A 19,740-nucleotide genomic window follows, 5' to 3' on the forward strand; every position below is an offset into this window, starting at 1 on the left:
GTATGTTCCTGTCCTACAGATCATGCCAGTAACATGTGCCAGAACCAGGGGATACTAATTGCCAAAACACAAGGTTTAATCTCCCTGCAGTCCTGTCGACGTCACACAATACATAAACAGCTGCCCTTAATTCAACACTGAACTTTATTCTCCTTAAACACCAAATTACACTGCAGTTGTACTGTTAAATTTGGTATGTCACACCCGAGTACAGACAGTTGTGTTATATTCATCCTAATACACAAATGTAGTACATTAAAAAGCTATGTCTTAGTCTACCAGCACATAACCTGCATCTGACAAAGCAGAGGTCAGATGTTGTTGGGTACATACTGCAGGAATGAAGATGAATGATGGTAATGAAACTGTATCTTTATGACAGGTTGTGCCACGTTGGGTTTGCATTTACCATCTTAACCATTCCAGCTGCGAGGAATATCTGATCTCAGATACATCTTTCGACTGAAAGGATAGCGGTAACAGCGAGACGGACACACATTCACCCATGAAAGCGTGACCTTAGTGAAACTATCACACGTCTAAAAACTGCACCAGGGAACAACAGAACCTTTATCGTGTTAAGGTAAAAGGACAGGCCGAACCTAAAGTACAAAACAGCTGTCTGTAACTAAGAAGCCTACATACTGAAATACTTAATGTAGCTCAAAGAGCACTGTACAGCATCTGGTCAGTTATGAATTATATACATTAAGTGTGCATTACAATGGGTGTAAACAGCCCTCATTAGTATGAGAATGTCTCAATGCTTTGAAATGTCAAACATAAACAATTAAATGCTACACAAACGGACAAGATGTCGCATCATTCTTCAGCACTGGAAGTGTTCAGTGCTATAGAACTAAAACAAACAGAACCAGGCACTCAGATTATTTACAGAACTGCTAAATTTATCATTATTTAGTTCAAAATGATGCATGGGCAGATTATATGCATTTCATGTATTTTTAGACAAAACCTTCTGATAGCTGAGATCTAACCCATTACAACAGCTACAGTGGAACTAGATCACATTCATTCTCTAAAGACAGCGGAGTTTAGCCCTACATCGCCGTGTCGGACACGCTCTCGGAAGTGACCTCCATCTCCACGCTCATAGTTTCTACAGGCACGTCCTCGGTCACCCCGAGGTGTCCGACTGCGGCAATCTCAGACACCTGCTCCGGGTCGGCTTCGGGGTCCAGCTCTGAGGACTGCACCGTAACGCACACCTCGTCGGCGACGGGGGTGCACGCCGATAGGGGCACCGAAACGGGGACGGAGAGCGGCGCCGAGATAGGGACGGACAGCGACACGGGCAGGGGGATGGAGACTGTGACTGGGAGAGGTAGCGGGTCAGCGCCACCTGCTGACTGGAGCTGGCTCGCCTGCACGTCGGTCTGGATGACAGTGAAGCCGCCCAACGTGGGGTGGCTCACCAGGGCGATGGCGCCATGCCCGGCCGTGCTCCAGTCCCCCGAGATGGTGACAGACTCAGCCTGGACTGTGGTCGTCGTCTCAGCCTTTACACCCTTACCGGCACCGTCCAGTTCGCTCTCGTCCTCCTTCTCCTCCGTGCCATCCTGCTTTATCCTCTTTGGTCCGCTCTCCACGTTTCCTTTAAGCACCACCAGGTAGTTCTTCCACGGAATGTCCTTGTCATGCGTCTGTGGATGACACCCCAGCTAGCTGGTGACATGACTTGCGCTTGTAAATCTAAACTATTCACTTAAATATGGACCTGGTTTAGGTATAAACTGATATTGTAATTAACACTGCAAAATACACTAGAAATTATTTTTAACTAGCAAAACTCAGCAGATTAGGGATCTGCGCCCATGTCCACAAGGTCATGGGATTCAATTCCCTAGCTGGCAGAGTGAAAACATCACCACTGGGCCCGTGAGCAATGCCTTTAACCTCTGCCCCAGGTACGCTGGCTGACCCTGCTCTCTGACCCCAAGATTTTCTCTCCTGTACGTCACTCTGGACAAAAGCATCTGCTCAGCTGATGTAATTGTAATGTGAAGGTGAAACCACTTTTAGCTACAGCCATAAAGATATATCAGATCATATATAAACAAGCAGATGTGTACTGCAGATCCAAAGTGTAAACATTTAGTTTCCTAAATAGTCTAAACAGCTTCTGCTTCATGTTGTTAAAGGACAGAATGTTCTTTAGGTCACGTGACTGCTTGATCTCTCGGACCTGGACTCCCCCCCCCCCCCCCCCCGGCCCACTGCTCACCATGGTGTGCCTCCGGACGGTGGATTTGTCCGTGAAGGTGCGGTTGCAGAGCACGCACATGTAGGGCTTCTCCCCGGTGTGGATGCGGTTGTGCCGCTGCAAGGCATTCAGCTGCGTGAACTGCTTGCCGCACTCATTGCAGCTGTATGGCCGCTCGCCTGGCATAGGGACGACATGGGTACGGGTCAGGGTGTCGCGTGACCCCCACACGGCCCGACCCGGACTCGGCAGGCGGTTCTGCGGATTACCTGTGTGTGTCTTCATGTGCTGGTGCAGAGAGTTCCTCTGCGCAAATGCCCGCTCGCAGATCTCGCACTTGTATGGCTTAGACCCCGAATGGATTCTGGCGTGGTGTTTCAAATACTCCTTGGATGCAAAGCTTTTCCCGCAGCTCTCACACATGTAGGGTTTCTCGCCTGATTGGTCGAAGCAAAAAAAAAAAATGACTAAAAGGATTATTAAATGATAAGGATGTTAACAGAAGGTGTCAAAATATACACCATGGATACTATATATACTCATCTGGTACATTTGATTGGCTAGCCAGCCCCATACCTGTGTGGCATCGCTTGTGATAGGCCAGCATGTGGTTCTGGGTGAACCTAGCATCACACTGATCGCAGGAGAAAGGCTTCTCGCCCGTGTGCGTCCTGTTTGACAAAAATTGCAAGTTAGCACAATAGCAAGTTAGCACAAATAGCAAGTTAGCACAAATAGCAAGTTGGCACAAATAGCAAGTTGGCACAAGCGTTCAATGTAGTCTTCAGATACCCATTATCCTCCCTCCAACCGAAACAGTGACATACCTGCGGTGGGTCTTCAGTGCTGAGCTCTGCGAAAACTTTGCCCCGCAGTCGCCGCACTGGTATGGCCGGTCGCCCGTGTGCGTCCTCTCGTGCAGCACGAGGGCCGTCTTGGAGCTGAGGGCTTTGCCGCAGATGGGGCAGAAATGGCGGTCGGCACCGCCCTCATGCACCTGCCGCGTGTGCCTCTTGACGTCCTTCTTGCGCTTGAAGGCCTTGCCGCAGACGTCGCAGGGGAAGAGGCGCTCGTCGCTGTGCACGTGCCGCTCATGGATCTTGAGGTTGCAGCGGTTGGCGAAGGTCTGCTGGCAAGTGCCGCAGCGGTACGTAACCTCGGGCAGGTCGCCGTGGCTCACCATCAAGTGCTTCAGGTAGCTCTTCCCGTAGTGAAACGAGCGCTGGCACTTCTCACAGCGGAACTGGACGCTCCGCTTCCTCTTCTTCCCCTTGTTGCCTTCCTCCTCACCCTCATTGCTCTGGAAGTCCAGGTCGTTGGGATCGTCTTCTGCTGCTTCCAGCTCGTCGGTGTCGCTCAGATCAGGCAATTCATCAGACGCCTGCCTGTCATCCCCGACCCGCTTCTCCCCGTCAGCTCCGGCCCCGAGCCGCGCCTCCTGTGGCGCCCTCTCGCTCTGCGTTTTCCCTGACCCCTGCCGTGCTTTGTGCTGCTCCTTCAGCCTCCTCCCGTACTTTCTCTTGGGAGGATTTACGCATACTTTTCGGCCCGCTAATCTGTTACTCAACCTCCTGCCCTGCACTTCAGGGGTTATCTCTTTGTTCTTTACTGTCCTGTTTGGAGAATCTGGTTTTTCAACCACACTAAATTCCTCTGAGGTAGCTTTATCTGAACTGGGTTCTTCTAACTGCAAACTTGCTGCTACATTGCTCTGGGTGTTTGCCGTGGTTTTGCCATCGTGTGCTATGGGATCTGTTTTGTATGCAACACTGTCTGTTTCAGAGACCATAAATTTATTGACCCCACTGCAAGCTTCCACGAGGTCCTGACACTGTAGCGCCTTGGCCATTTCCAAAATGCTGCAAGTCCTCTCTTTCACAAACTCTAAATTGGCACTGTAGACAAACTCCAAAAAGCTGGCAAAATCATTAGCTGAGAGATTGTCTAAACAGACTTCGCTGGGTGGATCCTTTTCTAGCAAAAGGCTTCGAAAGTAACCACTGGATGCAGCTAATACCACTCTGTGAGCCTTGAATGTCTCCATCTGGCCACCAGAGTCTACTTGGACTGCAATATCACAGAGATGTCCCATAGTCCTCAACTGACACATCTGCCTTAGCAAATTTTCATGGTACCCCTCAGAAACCAGCTGAAGAGAAAAGTCACTCATGATTTCTCACGTCTGCTGGAAAGGGGGGGGGGGGGGGGGGGGGGGAGAAAAACATTCCATCATAAATGTCTCCTGATAACATTCCCAGTTTTTACAGTTATTTGTATTGGTAATTGTATAATATAATTCCATGTCTGCCACATACAACGCAAAGGAAAATTTGTCATATTTTAAATATTGCATTTCTCAGGGGTATAGATCATAAAAAATAAGGTCCCCCAGCCGATATGTATGTGATTCTATATTCGTTCATATTTGGTACTGCATCATCTGCAGCTTTAACAGCCAGCTAACACTAGCCGTCACCCATTAAAGCAGCTAGTGGGCAAAACGCGAGTTTGTCAGGATAAATAACAGGCAACCAGACTGACAAGCAGAGGCGCCGATCAGCAGGCGGTGCGTTAATCAGACTCTGGATGGACAGCCAGCTAGCATGCGGTTTATCAGCCTTCGCTTGGCTAGTTAGCCACCTAGCATGCGGGCTAAAAGCCTTTCGGGCAGCTAGTTAGCCGGCTGACAACGTCTGTTTAAACAACGCGACGACTATGCTGACTGCGCGTTAACCTGCCCGTTAACTGGCTGTTAACATTTAAAACAATAAAAAGAAAAAGAACGAAATGTTTTAAAGAACTATCGAGCTGTTATAATGTTTGGGGTTTTTGTAAGAACGGTAAAATTGTAAGCGGCTGTTAGCCGCCCGGCTAAGGCTGCTAACGCCAATTTGAGTACAATTTGGGAAAAAAAAACACCTCAATGTAACTCAATGCACAGCAACACAGTGGGGGGAGAAAGAAAGATGGGGAAAAAGTACACACATCGCCCCCGTTTAGCGCTCCTTACCGTAAGGTTGGTAAAATGGCGGCCTTGACAAATGCGCACGGTTCCAGCCCCGGAAAGTATTTCCTGTAGAAATTGCACCCAGCGCTCCTCCGTGCGCGGGCGGCGGCCATGTTGAGCGGGGTGAGCGACGCGGCAGAGCACAGCTCCGCCATTTCAGTAATGTAAAAAGCGGCCGCACTGTTCATTTCTACTGGTTATTATTATATACATTATAGTGATTAAGCTATACTGTACGTTACATTTAAGCATTAAGGCTATATAAAATCATCACCAGTAGCAATAGTAATAATCATCACCATAGACTTCTCTGTAGAAATTCTCAAATAATGCAGTATGAAATGGAGAGAGTCCTGAGACCCAAGGAAAAAAGTGTCCTTCAATTTTAGGAAATAAGATATCTTACAATTTAGATTTTTTTCAAATTTATTTCTATTTCTAATTTCACAGCATGTTCTCTTTAGTGTACAACAGGAATACATATGTTTCCTTACATCAGTGAAAAGATAAATGCAAAAACAAAATGTCCACTACAATGGACATAAATGAATGGGTGGGGTCTCAGGAGGTTAAACTGAGATGTATGCATAAAATGGCATGTTCACGTTTCAGTGAATGAAATGTAATGTTTTTTAAAATATAATTACCCAAAACAATAATTGACAGATATGTGTTGTTATACGGTGTAGCGAATTGTTGCTCTACAATTAACTATATGTCAGTAAGGGATATCATATTAAATTCTATGGTGTAAATGACTTTTGGTCTGGTCTAAACATGTCTTCTCTCTGCTGTCAGGTTATATGGAATCACTTGAGCAGGACCTGGAATGTTTTCGTTTATATTTCCACATAGGTCTATCCTAACGAGACATATATCAAATTATGTCTGCAGAAGAACAAAATTCTAGAATTGGAAAGTAAAGCAGTTAAGATTTTAAAATGACTAATTACTTAAGTGTGCTATCAAAAACATCTTTTTTCCATTTCAGTTGCACTGCGTAATACATTTAAATTCAACATACAAAATGATACATCTTTCACTGAAAATGAATTGTGCTGTTTATTTTTCAGTCACATATTGCAAAGCATCTGTATTCTACAGTTTTCTCATTCTCCTTCCAGAAGCGCATATCCATGACGGGACTGTGGGGAGTCGGGAAACCTGTCCGATGTTTGGGAGACCCTGGATGGGATGCAGTCCCGCAGCCACAAATCAGAGACACAAGCTGGAGGAAAGCTACACCAATACGGGTGAACATGCAAAATCCACCACAGGACAGCAGTCAAACCCACAGCCCTGCAGATGGGAGGCCTGGTGTTACCCCGAGTGACCGTGGCAGTCTGACAAAACACAACACACACAACACTGATTATTTAAAAGCAATTTTTGACACATAATGCTGAACATAGTACGACATAAGCTGGGCACAAATACTTCCATATATATAAAAATAGATAATTATTTGAATCTCAGTCATTGAAGTGATGTCAGTTTAATTTTAGAAAATGGTTTAAAACAGCTGATCTTTGATTTTCAGAGATATAAACTTTGTGCAGATTTGCGATGAACGCCATACCCTTTTGCTCCAGAACAAATATACATTTCAGCTGTTTATTCATCCGGTCAACTTAGAGAATCTCGATCTTTAACCAGTCGTGTTCTTTTTTCTTCATGAGATCAATAACATAAGTTCGCCACTCTGCCTTTTTGTCATGGACCTGAAGAGATGTTGAAAAACATTTACTGATGTTTACTGATCGAGGAGAAAAAGAAAAGTGGCACGTGAATGATATTTCTTTCCATTCTTACTGCCACATGTCGCCTAAGAGCGGACATGTCTGTGAATGGCCTCTCACAGGCTTTACATTTAAAGGGCTTCTCGCCTGTGTGTATCCTTCGGTGTCTCCTCAGCGCCCCCTGTTGAGTGAATGACTTCCCGCACTGCTCACATAAGTATGGCCTAGTATTTAAAAAATAAAGCAATGAATCAGGTGTTTTTCTACCTTCCTTTTATGCTGTGGACTTACATAAAATAGTGACATTTTGAATGTGTCTCTAATGATTTCTGAATGTCATTTATCATTATTTATTTATTATTATTATTATTTAATAAAGATTCATTAATCTTTAGAAATATTGTTGTAACTGAAACTAAAAAGGAATTTTATGTGGAGTTACATGGCTAATGCTTCTGTTCAAAGTGATAATTGTTTACTTGTTTATACGCGCTTTAAATTACAACCACAGATCCCAACAGGGTTCTAGAGAAAGGTGCATAATCTTTAGGTCTCCTGTAAACATCCAGGTGTACAAACTGGTATTTTTGTACACCTATACGGATTAAATCGTCAGCTCAGGAACTGCAGATGATTATTACTGGGGACAGAATGAGCAGCGCTGGAAGTAGGACACCTGAAGGTCTTCCTGCAGGTCTCACACGTGAACGGATTCACCCCCAGGAAGCAGACCTCGTGCCTCTTTAAGTACTCCTTGGAAGCAAAGCTCTTCTCACACATGTTGCACGTAAACAGTCGCTCGCCTTCGGTAAGAGAAGAAAAACCATGATGATGACAATCACAAATAAATTGGAGACAGGAACAATAGAACAGAAGGACTCTATTCACAAAAAATGACAAAAACAAGATACAAGTTAAGATATCGATAGTGTATTAAAGAATAATGTCAGCGATGTACAAATGAAGTGTTGCTTTCTGTGACTGACCATCGTGGCTTGGCAGGTCACAATGGGATAATCAGGGAACGTGGATTCAAAGCCCAGTGCAGGTTGGCTTATGAACTACCAAACAATAATTAGATTATCCCACTTCCAACAGATCGCTCTTTTCGATTTTCATTTGGCTAAATCATTTATGGGTTAATCCTACCAAATATAGCTTAATATAGGCCTCAGTTCTACTGTTACTCTTACTAGCAGATTCATGAATGTGCATCTTAATTTTTAAATGGATAAAGAAACTCAACTGGAGTCATTCAACTGGAATGCAAACGTTACAGATCATATTCTGTGTATATTGTACACATACTCTGTACCTGACTTCACATATGATCCAGTATGTCAGCTACTGTAGGCCGGCTGTAGGGCGTAGTATGTGTTTGTTAGGTAGCACAACAGTGATTCTTCTTCATCCGCACCTAAGCAACATCATCAACACAGTGGACATGGCCGCATACATACTATCCCTCCTTGCTGACAGCATTCTATTTTACCCAGAGGTGGAAAGTTCAGGTCCAGAAAGTACAAACCCAGACCAAGATTTTGTTCCAACCAAACAGTTGCGTATAAATAGTCACAGTCACAGGGTGCTGAACTGGTTGGTTGGAACAAAGCCTTGGTTTGGATTTGTACTTTTTGGACCTGAACTTCTCACCTCTGATTTTACCGTAAAGTGTAGTTTTTGCTCAACGTTCTTCGTTTTCTTAAAAACTAGAAACTAGAAAACTCTTTCCTTTGGCTTCCTATGGGTTTCCAGTGATATCAACATTCCAGTGATATCAACTTTCCAGTGATATCAATATGAAATGGTGTTATTTAAATTATATTGATTCATATCAAACGGTGGTGGGTGGCTCAATGGGTTAGGACTGGTACCCATGATCAGAAGATTATGAGTTGGAATCCTGGGGCTGGCAGACTGATGCTGTCATTGGGGCCCTGAGCAAGGCCCTTAACTCCCAGCTCCAGGGGTGCTACTTACTGGAAGAGCCAGTGCTGTGTCTGTGTGTGTCTTAGAGAGCAAGATGGGGTAAAGCAAAAAGACAGTTACCATTCTAATCTAAACCAGCACAAATGTGTATGACAGGAAGACATCTGGGAGAAACCATCAACAGAACCTTTAGTCTTATAAGGCACTTGCCCACCATGTGTCATGATGGGACTCATTATTCCACTTCCAGGGCTGAAGGACTTACGTCAAGCTGGGTCCACCTTGCCCCCCACCCCCCAGGCACAAGTTCTAGTGAATGAGGACCTTCGTGGTCACATGGGTCAGAGATGCTCCTGGTCAATGTCTCCGCCTTGTGTCTCCTCTCCCTGCGATCCTCAGAGGTCTGTGCAGACTGAAACTCTCCTGGGCCTTTTTCACACATGAGGATCTGCTGTCACGGTGTATGGGCCTCTCTTCTCACCTTCTCCAGGACTGTCCTTGTTTTCTCCACAATCCGGACCCCCAGTGACCCCCATTGTCTTCAGAACAGTCATAGATACGTTTGCCCGGTCAGTTTCAGCTTTAATGCCACGCATTTGATGATGCTTGGTCTCTGTATTCCTCTGTTGTTGGTCAACCTTTTATCTCCAGTTCTTGCCACTTCTTCCAACCTGGGCAGGTGGTCCAGAGGGATCTCTACTACAGCAGCGTAGAGAAACTCCAGAAAAGCTGCAAAATCGTCAGGGTTAGTGTTTTCAAGGACTATATCTGGAGGCTGGTCCCTTGTAGTGTCCCCACTGAGGAGAACATCTCTGAAGTAACTACTGCATGCAGACAGGCCTGCCTAGTGGACAGGGAAGCTTCTGCAAGCATCTCCAAGCTCTGTCTGGATGATGACATCACAGAGATGTCCACCTTGGTAAAGGAAGCTGAGAGATGTGAGCAGGTTGCAAGCTGTGACCTTAGACTCTAGTGTTATATTTATCAGCATATTCATAAAGATGGCTTATCACTAAAACCATCTGCACTGTCTTCTGAAAGCAAAACAAGCATTAATGTAGTAAGTGTCAGATAATCTTAGCCAGTCATTTTGAGAAAATCCACACTAATAACTCTATAATGCTATTTTCACTGGGTCAATCATAACCTTGACTAGTGCATGCCACCCTGAAATGTGGAGGTGAGAATATTCAGTATCACATTCTTTTAAGATGCCACATGAAGGACAATGTCCCTCCTACACTGAATAAAAGCTGGAAGATGTTTACACCTATGTGGTGGCCTGATACCATGCAAAACACAGAAGTATCCATCCATCCTCTGAAGCCACTTATCCTATTCAGGGTCTGGAGCCTATCCCTGGTGGAGACTCGAACCCAGGTCCCAGAGGTCACAGTGCTAACCGCTGTGCCACCCTCCAGATATGTGACAAACACCATAAATCAGCTGTGTAGTAACAGGTGTGCATGTCAGGAAACGATTCATTAAGAAGGAATATTATATTCCATTATTAATTAGGGTATGAATTGAAAAATTACAAAACAACAACAATAATAATAATAATAATAATACAGCAGCTAGGTACTTACTCATGTGATAAGAGGATTTTGTTAAATTTTATCTTGCAACACTGTAGTATGTTTTTCAATAATTTTCCCTATGCGGTTTTAAAACTTTTTCTATACAGAAGCTTTCATTAAATTTATGACAAAAGATGCAATCCTTCTGTTTTCCTGTTTTGCACCCTGTTATGAATGGCGGGTGACATACAATGGCGCCCCGGTCATGTATGCTGGTTATGAATAGCATACGAATAACAAGTGTTATTCTGCCACATGTGCCGTTCTCTCAGAGGGCGTTTCCCTCATCTGCGGTGTTTAAACGTCAATTCGCCTCGGTTAGTTTATGTCCTTAACAGCCGATCTGGGGTGACACTATTCATCCACAGTTCCACTTGTGATGGTGTAATGAAAGTGATCAAACCGATCCAGAGACAGACAGTGGCGTAGGCAGAAATTGCATTTTGGGCGGGCCATTGAAAAAGTGAGCGGGCCTATATTTTTTCCTAGAAAAAAATATTACTTAAATAATAATTAAACCTTAGAGAGTAGAAAAAATAATAGACAAACAAACTGCAAAAACACACCTTTATATGAATATATATTTTTTAATACATTTGAATAATAAAAATAAACTAAAAATGTATTTTGATCAAACTTGCCTGGGTGGGCCAGGGAGTAATGTGGGCGGGCCAGTGCCGCCCTGGCCCATTACTGGCTACGCGCCTGGAGACAGACCTGTACCTATAGGTTAGGATAATGACGTTATCAAGGATTTGTGGCCACACCTCTTCAAAGACAGGCTACGGTGGCCGAGAGTATGTGTAAATACAACCGGAAAATGTTCACCTATGTTGTTGTGAGCAGCATGTCTGTTAATTAAGGATGATTACAATTGTTATTTTTGTTTTTACTTTAACTAAAGTAAAAACTAGTAAAGTAGACATTTAAATTTTAAATTTAAAGTTATTCACATATGATAACAAACAGGCCAACTATGTTTTTAAAATGTAAAACTAAATATGAACCAAACTACTGTATTATATATCCATCCATCCATTTTCCAACCCGCTTATCCTACTGGGTCGTGGGGGGTCCGGAGTCTATCCCGGAAGCAATGGGCACGAGGCAGGGAACAACCCTGGACAGGGGGCCAGCCCATCACAGGGCACACTCACACACCATTCACTCACCCAGGTCCCAGAGGTGTGAGACAACAGTGCTAACCACTGCACCACCATGCCGCCCCTATATTTTTTATATATATATATATATATATATATATATATATATATATATATATATATATATATATATACACACACACACACACACACACACACACACACACACACACGCACGCACACACACGCACACACGCACGCACACACACAACTGGTTCAACCATTTTGCATGTGATGACTTATGCAATGAACTAATGCCTAGATCGATGTTTTGGGGGTTAGGCTTTTGACCAACATGACATAAACGACTGATAATGTAGGAATCAGCAGATGATTGTACATAATCATTTGCATGACTGTGCCAAAGCATTTGCAATTTGACCAAATGAATGACACTTCGCATTTACGATGTGCACAAGTAACACGATGAGGTGGAGGTTGTACAAGTAGTTATGAGAATTTCATTTCTGATCTGAGAAATGTACCAAAGCAACTGAGAAAAACTGTAATAAGAAAGTCTTATGTAGTGGAAAAATGTTAATTCCGATTAGTTCATAATTTAAGTACGATTGTAACTGTCATGAATGAGTATGACTGATGCCACCATTGCATGATCATTATATGAGTACTGCTGTGCAGGAGTATAGTTCTCCATTCGGTGGGTACTGTACATGACTGTGTAAATTCACTGTGTAAACCATGTCATTAGTGTAACAATGTTATTTAAATTACATGCTGTACTGTATGTACTCACATTTATACAGTTTTCAATAATATGACCTCAATGCTGTAGTATCAGACACTTTTATGAGTATTTCACCAAATCATGTGAGCACTCTACAGTACTATGTAATTACTCAACAGTATAATATACAATGGATATTGTACTCTACAGTACTTTGTGAATACGACTCATTTTAAAATGCAGGTACAGCTCAGTAGTGAGAAGAAAGTGTGGTATGCATATATGCATATTTTAAATAATTTGTAATGTAATGTTATGTTAAATAAATATAAATAAGTAATTATTTTCCCAAGCTTTGTTTTAATTCCGAGGGGGGGTAAAATCCATTAATGTTATGTTAACCTACAGTATGTCCACCGGAGGGCAGTATTGTATAAATGCTTGTTTTGACACGTTGACTGTAACATCTGTATTTTCAAAACATTTTTTAAGTCTAGTTAAAAATGATTTATTCAGTAAATTAAACCATGCAATGTATATAGAACGAAACTGGATATCCCGAAGAATCATGTCCACACCGTGAACTAACCGAAAAAGATCACTGTTGTCTTTAAAGTCTGCTTACACAGTTTTCTAGGTGACCGCAGTGAGCGGGTGTTTCTCAATAGCCACGATACAACCAAAACGCTCCAGTTGACCTAGGAAATCCATTAGACGTAATGATTTCTGCAAGTACACAATCCTTTCCTGTAAATTTACATTGAAATGCGTGGATCGAATATCCTGATTTTCTGTAGCACGCATGAATTTAGGAATTGGGGTGGGAATGAATATACTATTTAATGATACCTTTTATTAATAATAATGGTATAAAATTGAATCGAAAATTAATGGAACACTGACCTTTTTTCAAATGATTCTCAAAAACTTAGCAGTCAGATAAAAATGTCTGCAAAAATAATAATCAGCGTAACATAATCTTGGGCAGGGAATTGCTTCCTGTGGTTTTCTTTTTAACTGGATCAAAATGATATTTGCAGTGGGTCCAGGGAGTACATTTCATGTTTCAGGGGAAGTTAGAAAAAAAGGAAACATTATTACAGGCTTTAGGGTTAACATACACAGCGAGCTACCGTTAGCAAGGCATGCTGCATTTAATCCTATATTGACAGAACTGTACTTTGGAATAATATTCATTAACATGTTTATTATGTGTCTTATATGATACTACATGCAATATACATAAATAACAAATGAATAAACATATAAGAATATAATGATATATATAATAAATTGTAGCATTTGTAAGATGAAGTGAAGCTAATTTAAACATTCAGACATGCCCGTGTGTGTGTGTGTGTGTGTGTGTGTGTGTGGGTTATGTTTATATTACATTGTGCATTGTGGAGACCAAATATCCTCCACAATGTAATAAAAACCTATTATTTTGACATAGCGGGGACAATTTTTCAGGTACCCACAAAGATCTATGAATGCAATCAAAAAACGAAACATCCCAAAAGTCTCATATTTTGTTTGGTTGCATATGGTTAAGGTTAGGATTGGGTTAGGGTCAAGGTCAACATGCTGGGATTAGGGTTTTCCCCATAGAAATGAATGGAGAGTCTCCGCAAAGATATAATTACAAACTTGTGTGTGTGTGTGTGTGTGTGTGTGGGGGGGGGGGGGGTGGGTCAAATGATCTGGGTTTAAAGGTGGCAAAATTGAAACTGTCAGTACAGTATATGTTAAGTGCCCTTCAGAAAAAGTACTAAAAGTCAGATCAGCCAGTCGTAGAGTTAACTATCCAAAGTATGAATCTATGAGGTAGTGGGGGCCACCTCAAGGTTAAAAGGCCACTTTCCTACATCACTGGCCCACCCACAGCCCCTCCTTTGGGAGTTCACTCCATTCCTGGGATATATTTACTCTTCACCAAGAACAGTATATTGAGAGTGGAGGGTAAATAGGCTTGAGCACGCTCCAGAGCAAGGCTGACTCATCTTGTGTTTACGTGGGAGCACCGTGCCCTCGCTTGACCTTCCCATGGTTCTCCGGAACTGCTCTCTCATTACTCCCGGCCGTCGAAGGAGAGCAAACAGCGAGACCACGCTAGCCTGTGGTCATCTCTCTGGGAGCATGCAACGCATTAAGAAAAGCAGGCACAGAGTGCAGTTTAACAAATTAGGCTGTCACATGGGGGGGGGGGGGGGAGGGTTGAACATTCTTCACATTAACATTCCGGATGTTTCCGCTCTCCTGATGCTGTCGACATAATAGAAACAAAGTAGGGAATTACCTGCACAGCAATACTGCAAAAACCAGACAAACAAGAGGAGCACAATCCGGAAGTCTCCTTTCACAGGGAGCCAAAAGCTACCAAGGAATACAGAAGGACTGCCGCTATCAGATTGCATCGAATTGTATGGGCTTATTTGTTCTTTTTTCACTGGCTGAGCACACAAACCACAGTGGAACGACGTGAATACAGAGGAAATTCTTACACTCGCAGGGCTGGGGGAACAAAAATACCTCACAAGCGGGATTTTGAAGGATGAGTGTGAATTTGCTTTTTGACAACGGAAGGAATCAGATGAGAGCTGGGCGTTCTTTTTATATATGTTAGTGAAGGTGCCACAATAATGTAATCTAAAAAGAAGCTGATGAAAGCTCAGACTATCAGCAGTCTCCTGGTTCCATGACGTCCATCTCACTGGCAAAGGAGAGAACATCTGGCAGAGCCTTAATGTAATCTACCTGGATTTCCTGTCTATACATCTCTGCTTATGACCTGTTTTCAGTACTCAGGTCTCCCTCTATTCTGCTTGTGACTAAGCCACTCTACACAAATCTCATAACGTAATTCTATATAGATCATAATAGTTATATCATCCGACAATATGCGTAATTGCGTTCATTTGCCAAGTGCTTGCAGACCTCAAAAGGTCTCAGTATTCATATGTCTGTAAGACACCCCTGCAATTATATTACATGTATAAAAGGATGTGTGGAATACATGTATTAAACTGTGTTTAAACAAAGATATCATAAGGGACATCAGCAGCTGTGTGGTTTGTGATTCGATGTGTAGTATAGGTCAAACATAATTTGGTCCCTAATTGTCAGTAGGCAATCTGTAAGGCTACAGCACAGAAATAAAGCTAGTTGTATTAGCCGCTCGGTCATATGGACACACTTCCTGTCTGGCACTGGGTCGAGACCCTGGCAAAGATTCATCAGTACCCCACCTCCCCCATCATGGGGAGCATTTCGGTTGGCAGAGAGCTCTCTAAGGCAGGACATGACCATCAGCATGTTCCCCAAAAGGTCATACCATCCAGCCATCCCAGCCCGGACGGACCACGCCCCCCCGCTGATGACATCGCCGCGCGGCCTTTGGCTTCGTCTGCCGGCCCCTGCGGTCAGACGCCCTTCCCCGGTGCTGCACATAATTCCTTCTTCATGGGCTCTTTGTTGACCGCAGCAGGAATTTCATGCCTGGTTAGCCTTGGGATTCTGGAGGGCATCCAGCCCCTTTCCACGGCAGCTCTCCAACCTTCAACTCCCCCCCCCCCACCCAACCCCCCTGCTACCCCAAGGGCGTAAGCATCCCAAGGTTTCAGTTTCAGCCCCATAGGCCCAAGCTCACAAAAAAAGACATGACTGTAGTGCTTGGGTCTAATGTAGCTCTCTTTTCAAAAGGATTCATTCATAATATTCCGGGTGATGCTGGATACGGGAGCTGAATTGATTTACCTTCTGATGCCCGAAGGCATTCTCAGAGTAGTGAAATATGAGCCGGGTCTCTCGGCTGACTCTTTCACCTGCCAGCACTGTCCCGTTAAGCGGAGATTAGCTCACCAGCTGGATCAGGTATCTCTGATTTTTCACTCCATATTTCTCTATGCATTTGAGCAAAACTAAATCAGCCACAAGAAGTCATAAAAACAAATGACTCAAATTACATCGCACACTTTTTAATCTGCATGTTTTGTCCTGAAAGAGTTATAAAACCGCATAAGGAAAAAAAATCATACTACGGTGTTGCAAGATAAAATATTTTCTTACCATCAATGGGAAAACATAAGGAAACTGGTTTGTTTTCTACTTAAACATTGGATCTTAAATTACAATGGAATCCAGCATTTGACACAAAAACAGCCCACAACAGTTTATGTCCATTTCATTTTTCAAATGTTTAAATGATGAAAACAAATTTTAAAAATGGATGCCTTCCAACCCTTGAATGAGATACACAGGCTTTGTTTGAAAAAAACACATCACTGGCAATAAAATAAATGTGTTATTTCTGAAATAGCTTACAGTACTTTGAAACACACAAAGGCAGCAGATGAGACCACTTGCTGTCACACTAAAAAGTTTTTGTTTTTAACAGATATTAATATTTAAATATAAAACTGTAAAACTCCTAAAATTATAATCAACTTAAAGTCTGACATTATTCTCACTCTATCTTTATAAAGTTGTCTTGAGCCATTAATGGCATCTATATCATAATTTTATAATGTGCTATTTTTCCGATAAAAGGAGGAAACACTGTTGCATGTGCCATTTCAGCATGAACACTGCTTTGTGTGACATTTCATCATGAACACTGTTTTATATAACATTTCAGCATGAACACTGCAGTATGTACCATTGAAGTATGAACACTGCTTTATGTAACATTTCAGTATGAGCACTGCAGTATGTAACATTAAAGCATGAACACTTGTGTTTTTGTACCATTTCAGTATGAGCACTGTAGAATGAAGACTTTTGCACCCTTCCAAACTCCTGGAAACTGTTGCACTTCTTTTCAATGCTATTATTTATTCCATTCTCCTGCATTCTTTTAATACTCGTCCTATGTGTGACGCTTGCACTAAGAGCCCACTACCTCATGTCTTTATGCATGTGCACAACTATGTTAAAGTTAACTTTGCAACTGTTATCTCAGGCTGTCAGGTAAACATCCCCTCTTCTCTGAGCACAGATGGGGGATGAGCTTCCGTGTGTATTTAGACTTCTCCGCAAAGAGAAGACGAAACAGAGACCAAGGTGTCAGCCACCGTTACTCCCCCGGAAGCCTTTCCCACGTAACCCGTGATAGAGACTCATTTCCCTTTTCTACCACTAGAAACTTCGGAAACTTCAACCAGCTCTCCCAGGTTATGCTCAGTAGCAGTGATTAGCACAGCTCAAACCATGTGTTTGCGTGGGACCGCCGAGGTGTTGGGGGCCTTGTCAGTTGCACACAGTCACTATACTGAGGGAACAGGGGGCCCCAAAGTGACATTTTGAGTGGGGTCCCCAGAAAGAGCAAAGCCACCCTCAGCTATACCCACCTAGGCAAAAAAATGTGTAGTCAGAAAATGCACATCTGGAGGATGGCACTGTTCTAAAGGTAGCCCAGGGGTTTTTGGAAAATTTACCATAGTATTTCATTTAAAAAGCCCACACTAACAGCAGAAACTACACAACAAAGACTTTTTTTTTTAAGAAGCCTTGTCCCCATTTTATGTTCTAATTACAAGTAATAAAGTTATGTTTTCTCATTTGGTTGAACTCCCCTGTCCTGCTTGTGTGCATATTGTATATGCAACTATGCATAATAAATTACCATCTAGAGTAAGAGAGTGGAAGAAATTGAATAATTAATAGGATGTAGCTGGCATGTCGATGCATAAAGGTGAACTGAAAGGGATCTGGAAAATGGCGGAACAAAATGCCATTATCATGTTAATTAAAGTGGAAATTAAACCTGTGTGAAATCAGGAAGGCCGCATTCCCTGGCCCTCCGAGCCGATGGTGTTGTCAAGACGTCTGAGGAGCCTGGCTGAGGAGCCCCCGTCTCCTCGTTGGTTCAATATGGCAATTTGTAGTTAATTTCCCCCAAGACCCCATCAGACAGATGGGGGGGGGGGGGGTATCCACCGCTGGGCACCTTGAGGATCACGTCTCCCATCTCCCCCCTTGGCCAGGGGGAGACCCAGGCTGGCCCGCATGCTGTGTTGCCAGTGGCTACAACACCTCCAGTGACCAGCTGGAATCCGTGGGGGGGCGGCAGGTATTTTCCTAGCCTATTTGATCCCGAGCAGGGACAGAACCAAGTCAACAGCTTTATTTGTCTCTTGCACACAGGGTATATGCAATTAAACGCAGCAAGTATATGCATGTTTATCATTATATATATATATATATATATAGGCTATATATATACAGTATATATATACACACACACACAAACATTCTTATGTGTGTTATTATGTTTGTCTAATGTGTAGATGTAATGTATGTCACCTGATACTATTTCATTTCTGTCACATACAAAAAAAAAAATGAACCCAGAATGTTGACTAATTCCTTTTTAGCTGCATTAATTAACCATTCTCAGTTATTTAATATAAAACGGTATTTAGCAATAAAATGTAACATGCTGTTGACAGGACAGACACGCAAAACGCTGGCTGGCGCCCACGTGCTGCTTCCATTAGGATTCAGTTCGGATCCTTAATTCGGAGTGTCTGTGACTTGCGCAACCAACGTTCCAGCAGCCTACTCAACAAACACGTACAGCTTACACGTGCAAATACTTACTTTTTCTTTAGACTTTTTTGCACGACCGCCTGTCACTATACTGCCAATTGCACAATATGGATATTTATAATTATTGTTTAATGTCTTGTGTCGTTAAACTTATTCTCCTGTCATCACAATCTTTCATTTATGCATTTCACTACGTGTTGTGCTGAGTTTAACTGTGTTAAAATAAATAAAACAAATAAAACTTCGACTTCACGTCTTTTTCTCGCTCTTTTAAACCCAGTCCGGTACCTAAATACAGATGTAGTCCACAGTCTGTGTCAGTGGCACGGACACATTTAGCCACATAATCGCAGTGATAAACTGACAGGGATAGCAGGAGTCGCAGGACGTCGCTGGCATGTCCTCATTACGGCCCCTGTTTACACTGATCGTACAGAGGGAAAGCAATTAAGGGCTGGCAGCACATCCTCGGACAAAAATACACTCCTTACCGATAATATCTGCTGCAAATCCAGCAGGGCTCCATTAGTCCGCCCCGCACGGTTTGGATCCCGGCTCCTTTAACAGCAGGGATTTTCTGGAGAGCCATGCGCGATCTTCCCTGCAAATTAGCCAGTGCTGTCGGGAAAGCTCGCCCCCCACGATCCGGCGATCAGACGGCTTATTGTTACGGTAAGCAAAGCAAACACGCGTCAGGGACACGAGGACTTTCAGCCCCGGAGAATTATAACCCTGTCATATGCACCGATATCATAATTAAAGAGTGATTCAGCAGGACTACAGATATAACAAAAAGTCCAAACACGCCACTTTACAATGGGAAAATGTTCAGGACCTTGTACCACATCAGCAAATCTGAAATGT

General features: G+C 43.0%; 1 protein-coding gene and 1 long non-coding RNA gene across 5 annotated transcripts; both read right to left on the reverse strand.

The window, feature by feature from the left end:
- Positions 1 to 126: 126 nt before the first annotated feature.
- On the reverse strand, positions 127 to 5,390 carry gzf1 (GDNF-inducible zinc finger protein 1). 4 transcript variants are annotated; one of them, XM_023799891.2, is made up of 6 exons: positions 5,235 to 5,390; positions 3,052 to 4,406; positions 2,801 to 2,895; positions 2,494 to 2,661; positions 2,246 to 2,403; positions 127 to 1,664 (listed from the first exon to the last, which is right to left on the reverse strand). In XM_023799891.2, the coding sequence occupies exons 2-6, from the start codon at positions 4,392 to 4,394 to the stop codon at positions 1,062 to 1,064; spliced, it is 2,367 nt and encodes a 788-aa protein (XP_023655659.1). In that variant the 5' UTR covers positions 4,395 to 4,406; positions 5,235 to 5,390; the 3' UTR covers positions 127 to 1,061. The 4 variants fall into 4 exon arrangements, with proteins under 4 accessions (XP_023655659.1, XP_023655664.1, XP_072558598.1 ...); XM_023799896.2 differs by having other exon boundaries at positions 3,052 to 4,409; positions 5,235 to 5,354; XM_072702497.1 differs by lacking the exon at positions 5,235 to 5,390 and adding an exon at positions 5,210 to 5,227.
- Positions 5,391 to 16,288: 10,898 nt separating this feature from the next.
- LOC140581068 (uncharacterized) lies at positions 16,289 to 19,532 on the reverse strand. Its single transcript, XR_011984132.1, has 2 exons — positions 19,368 to 19,532; positions 16,289 to 18,410 (listed from the first exon to the last, which is right to left on the reverse strand). It is a non-coding gene; the product is annotated as an uncharacterized lncRNA (long non-coding RNA).
- Between the last annotated feature and the right edge of the window lie 208 nt (positions 19,533 to 19,740).

Source organism: Paramormyrops kingsleyae, chromosome 19 (assembly GCF_048594095.1).
Source record: "Paramormyrops kingsleyae isolate MSU_618 chromosome 19, PKINGS_0.4, whole genome shotgun sequence".
Taxonomy (NCBI): domain Eukaryota; kingdom Metazoa; phylum Chordata; class Actinopteri; order Osteoglossiformes; family Mormyridae; genus Paramormyrops; species Paramormyrops kingsleyae.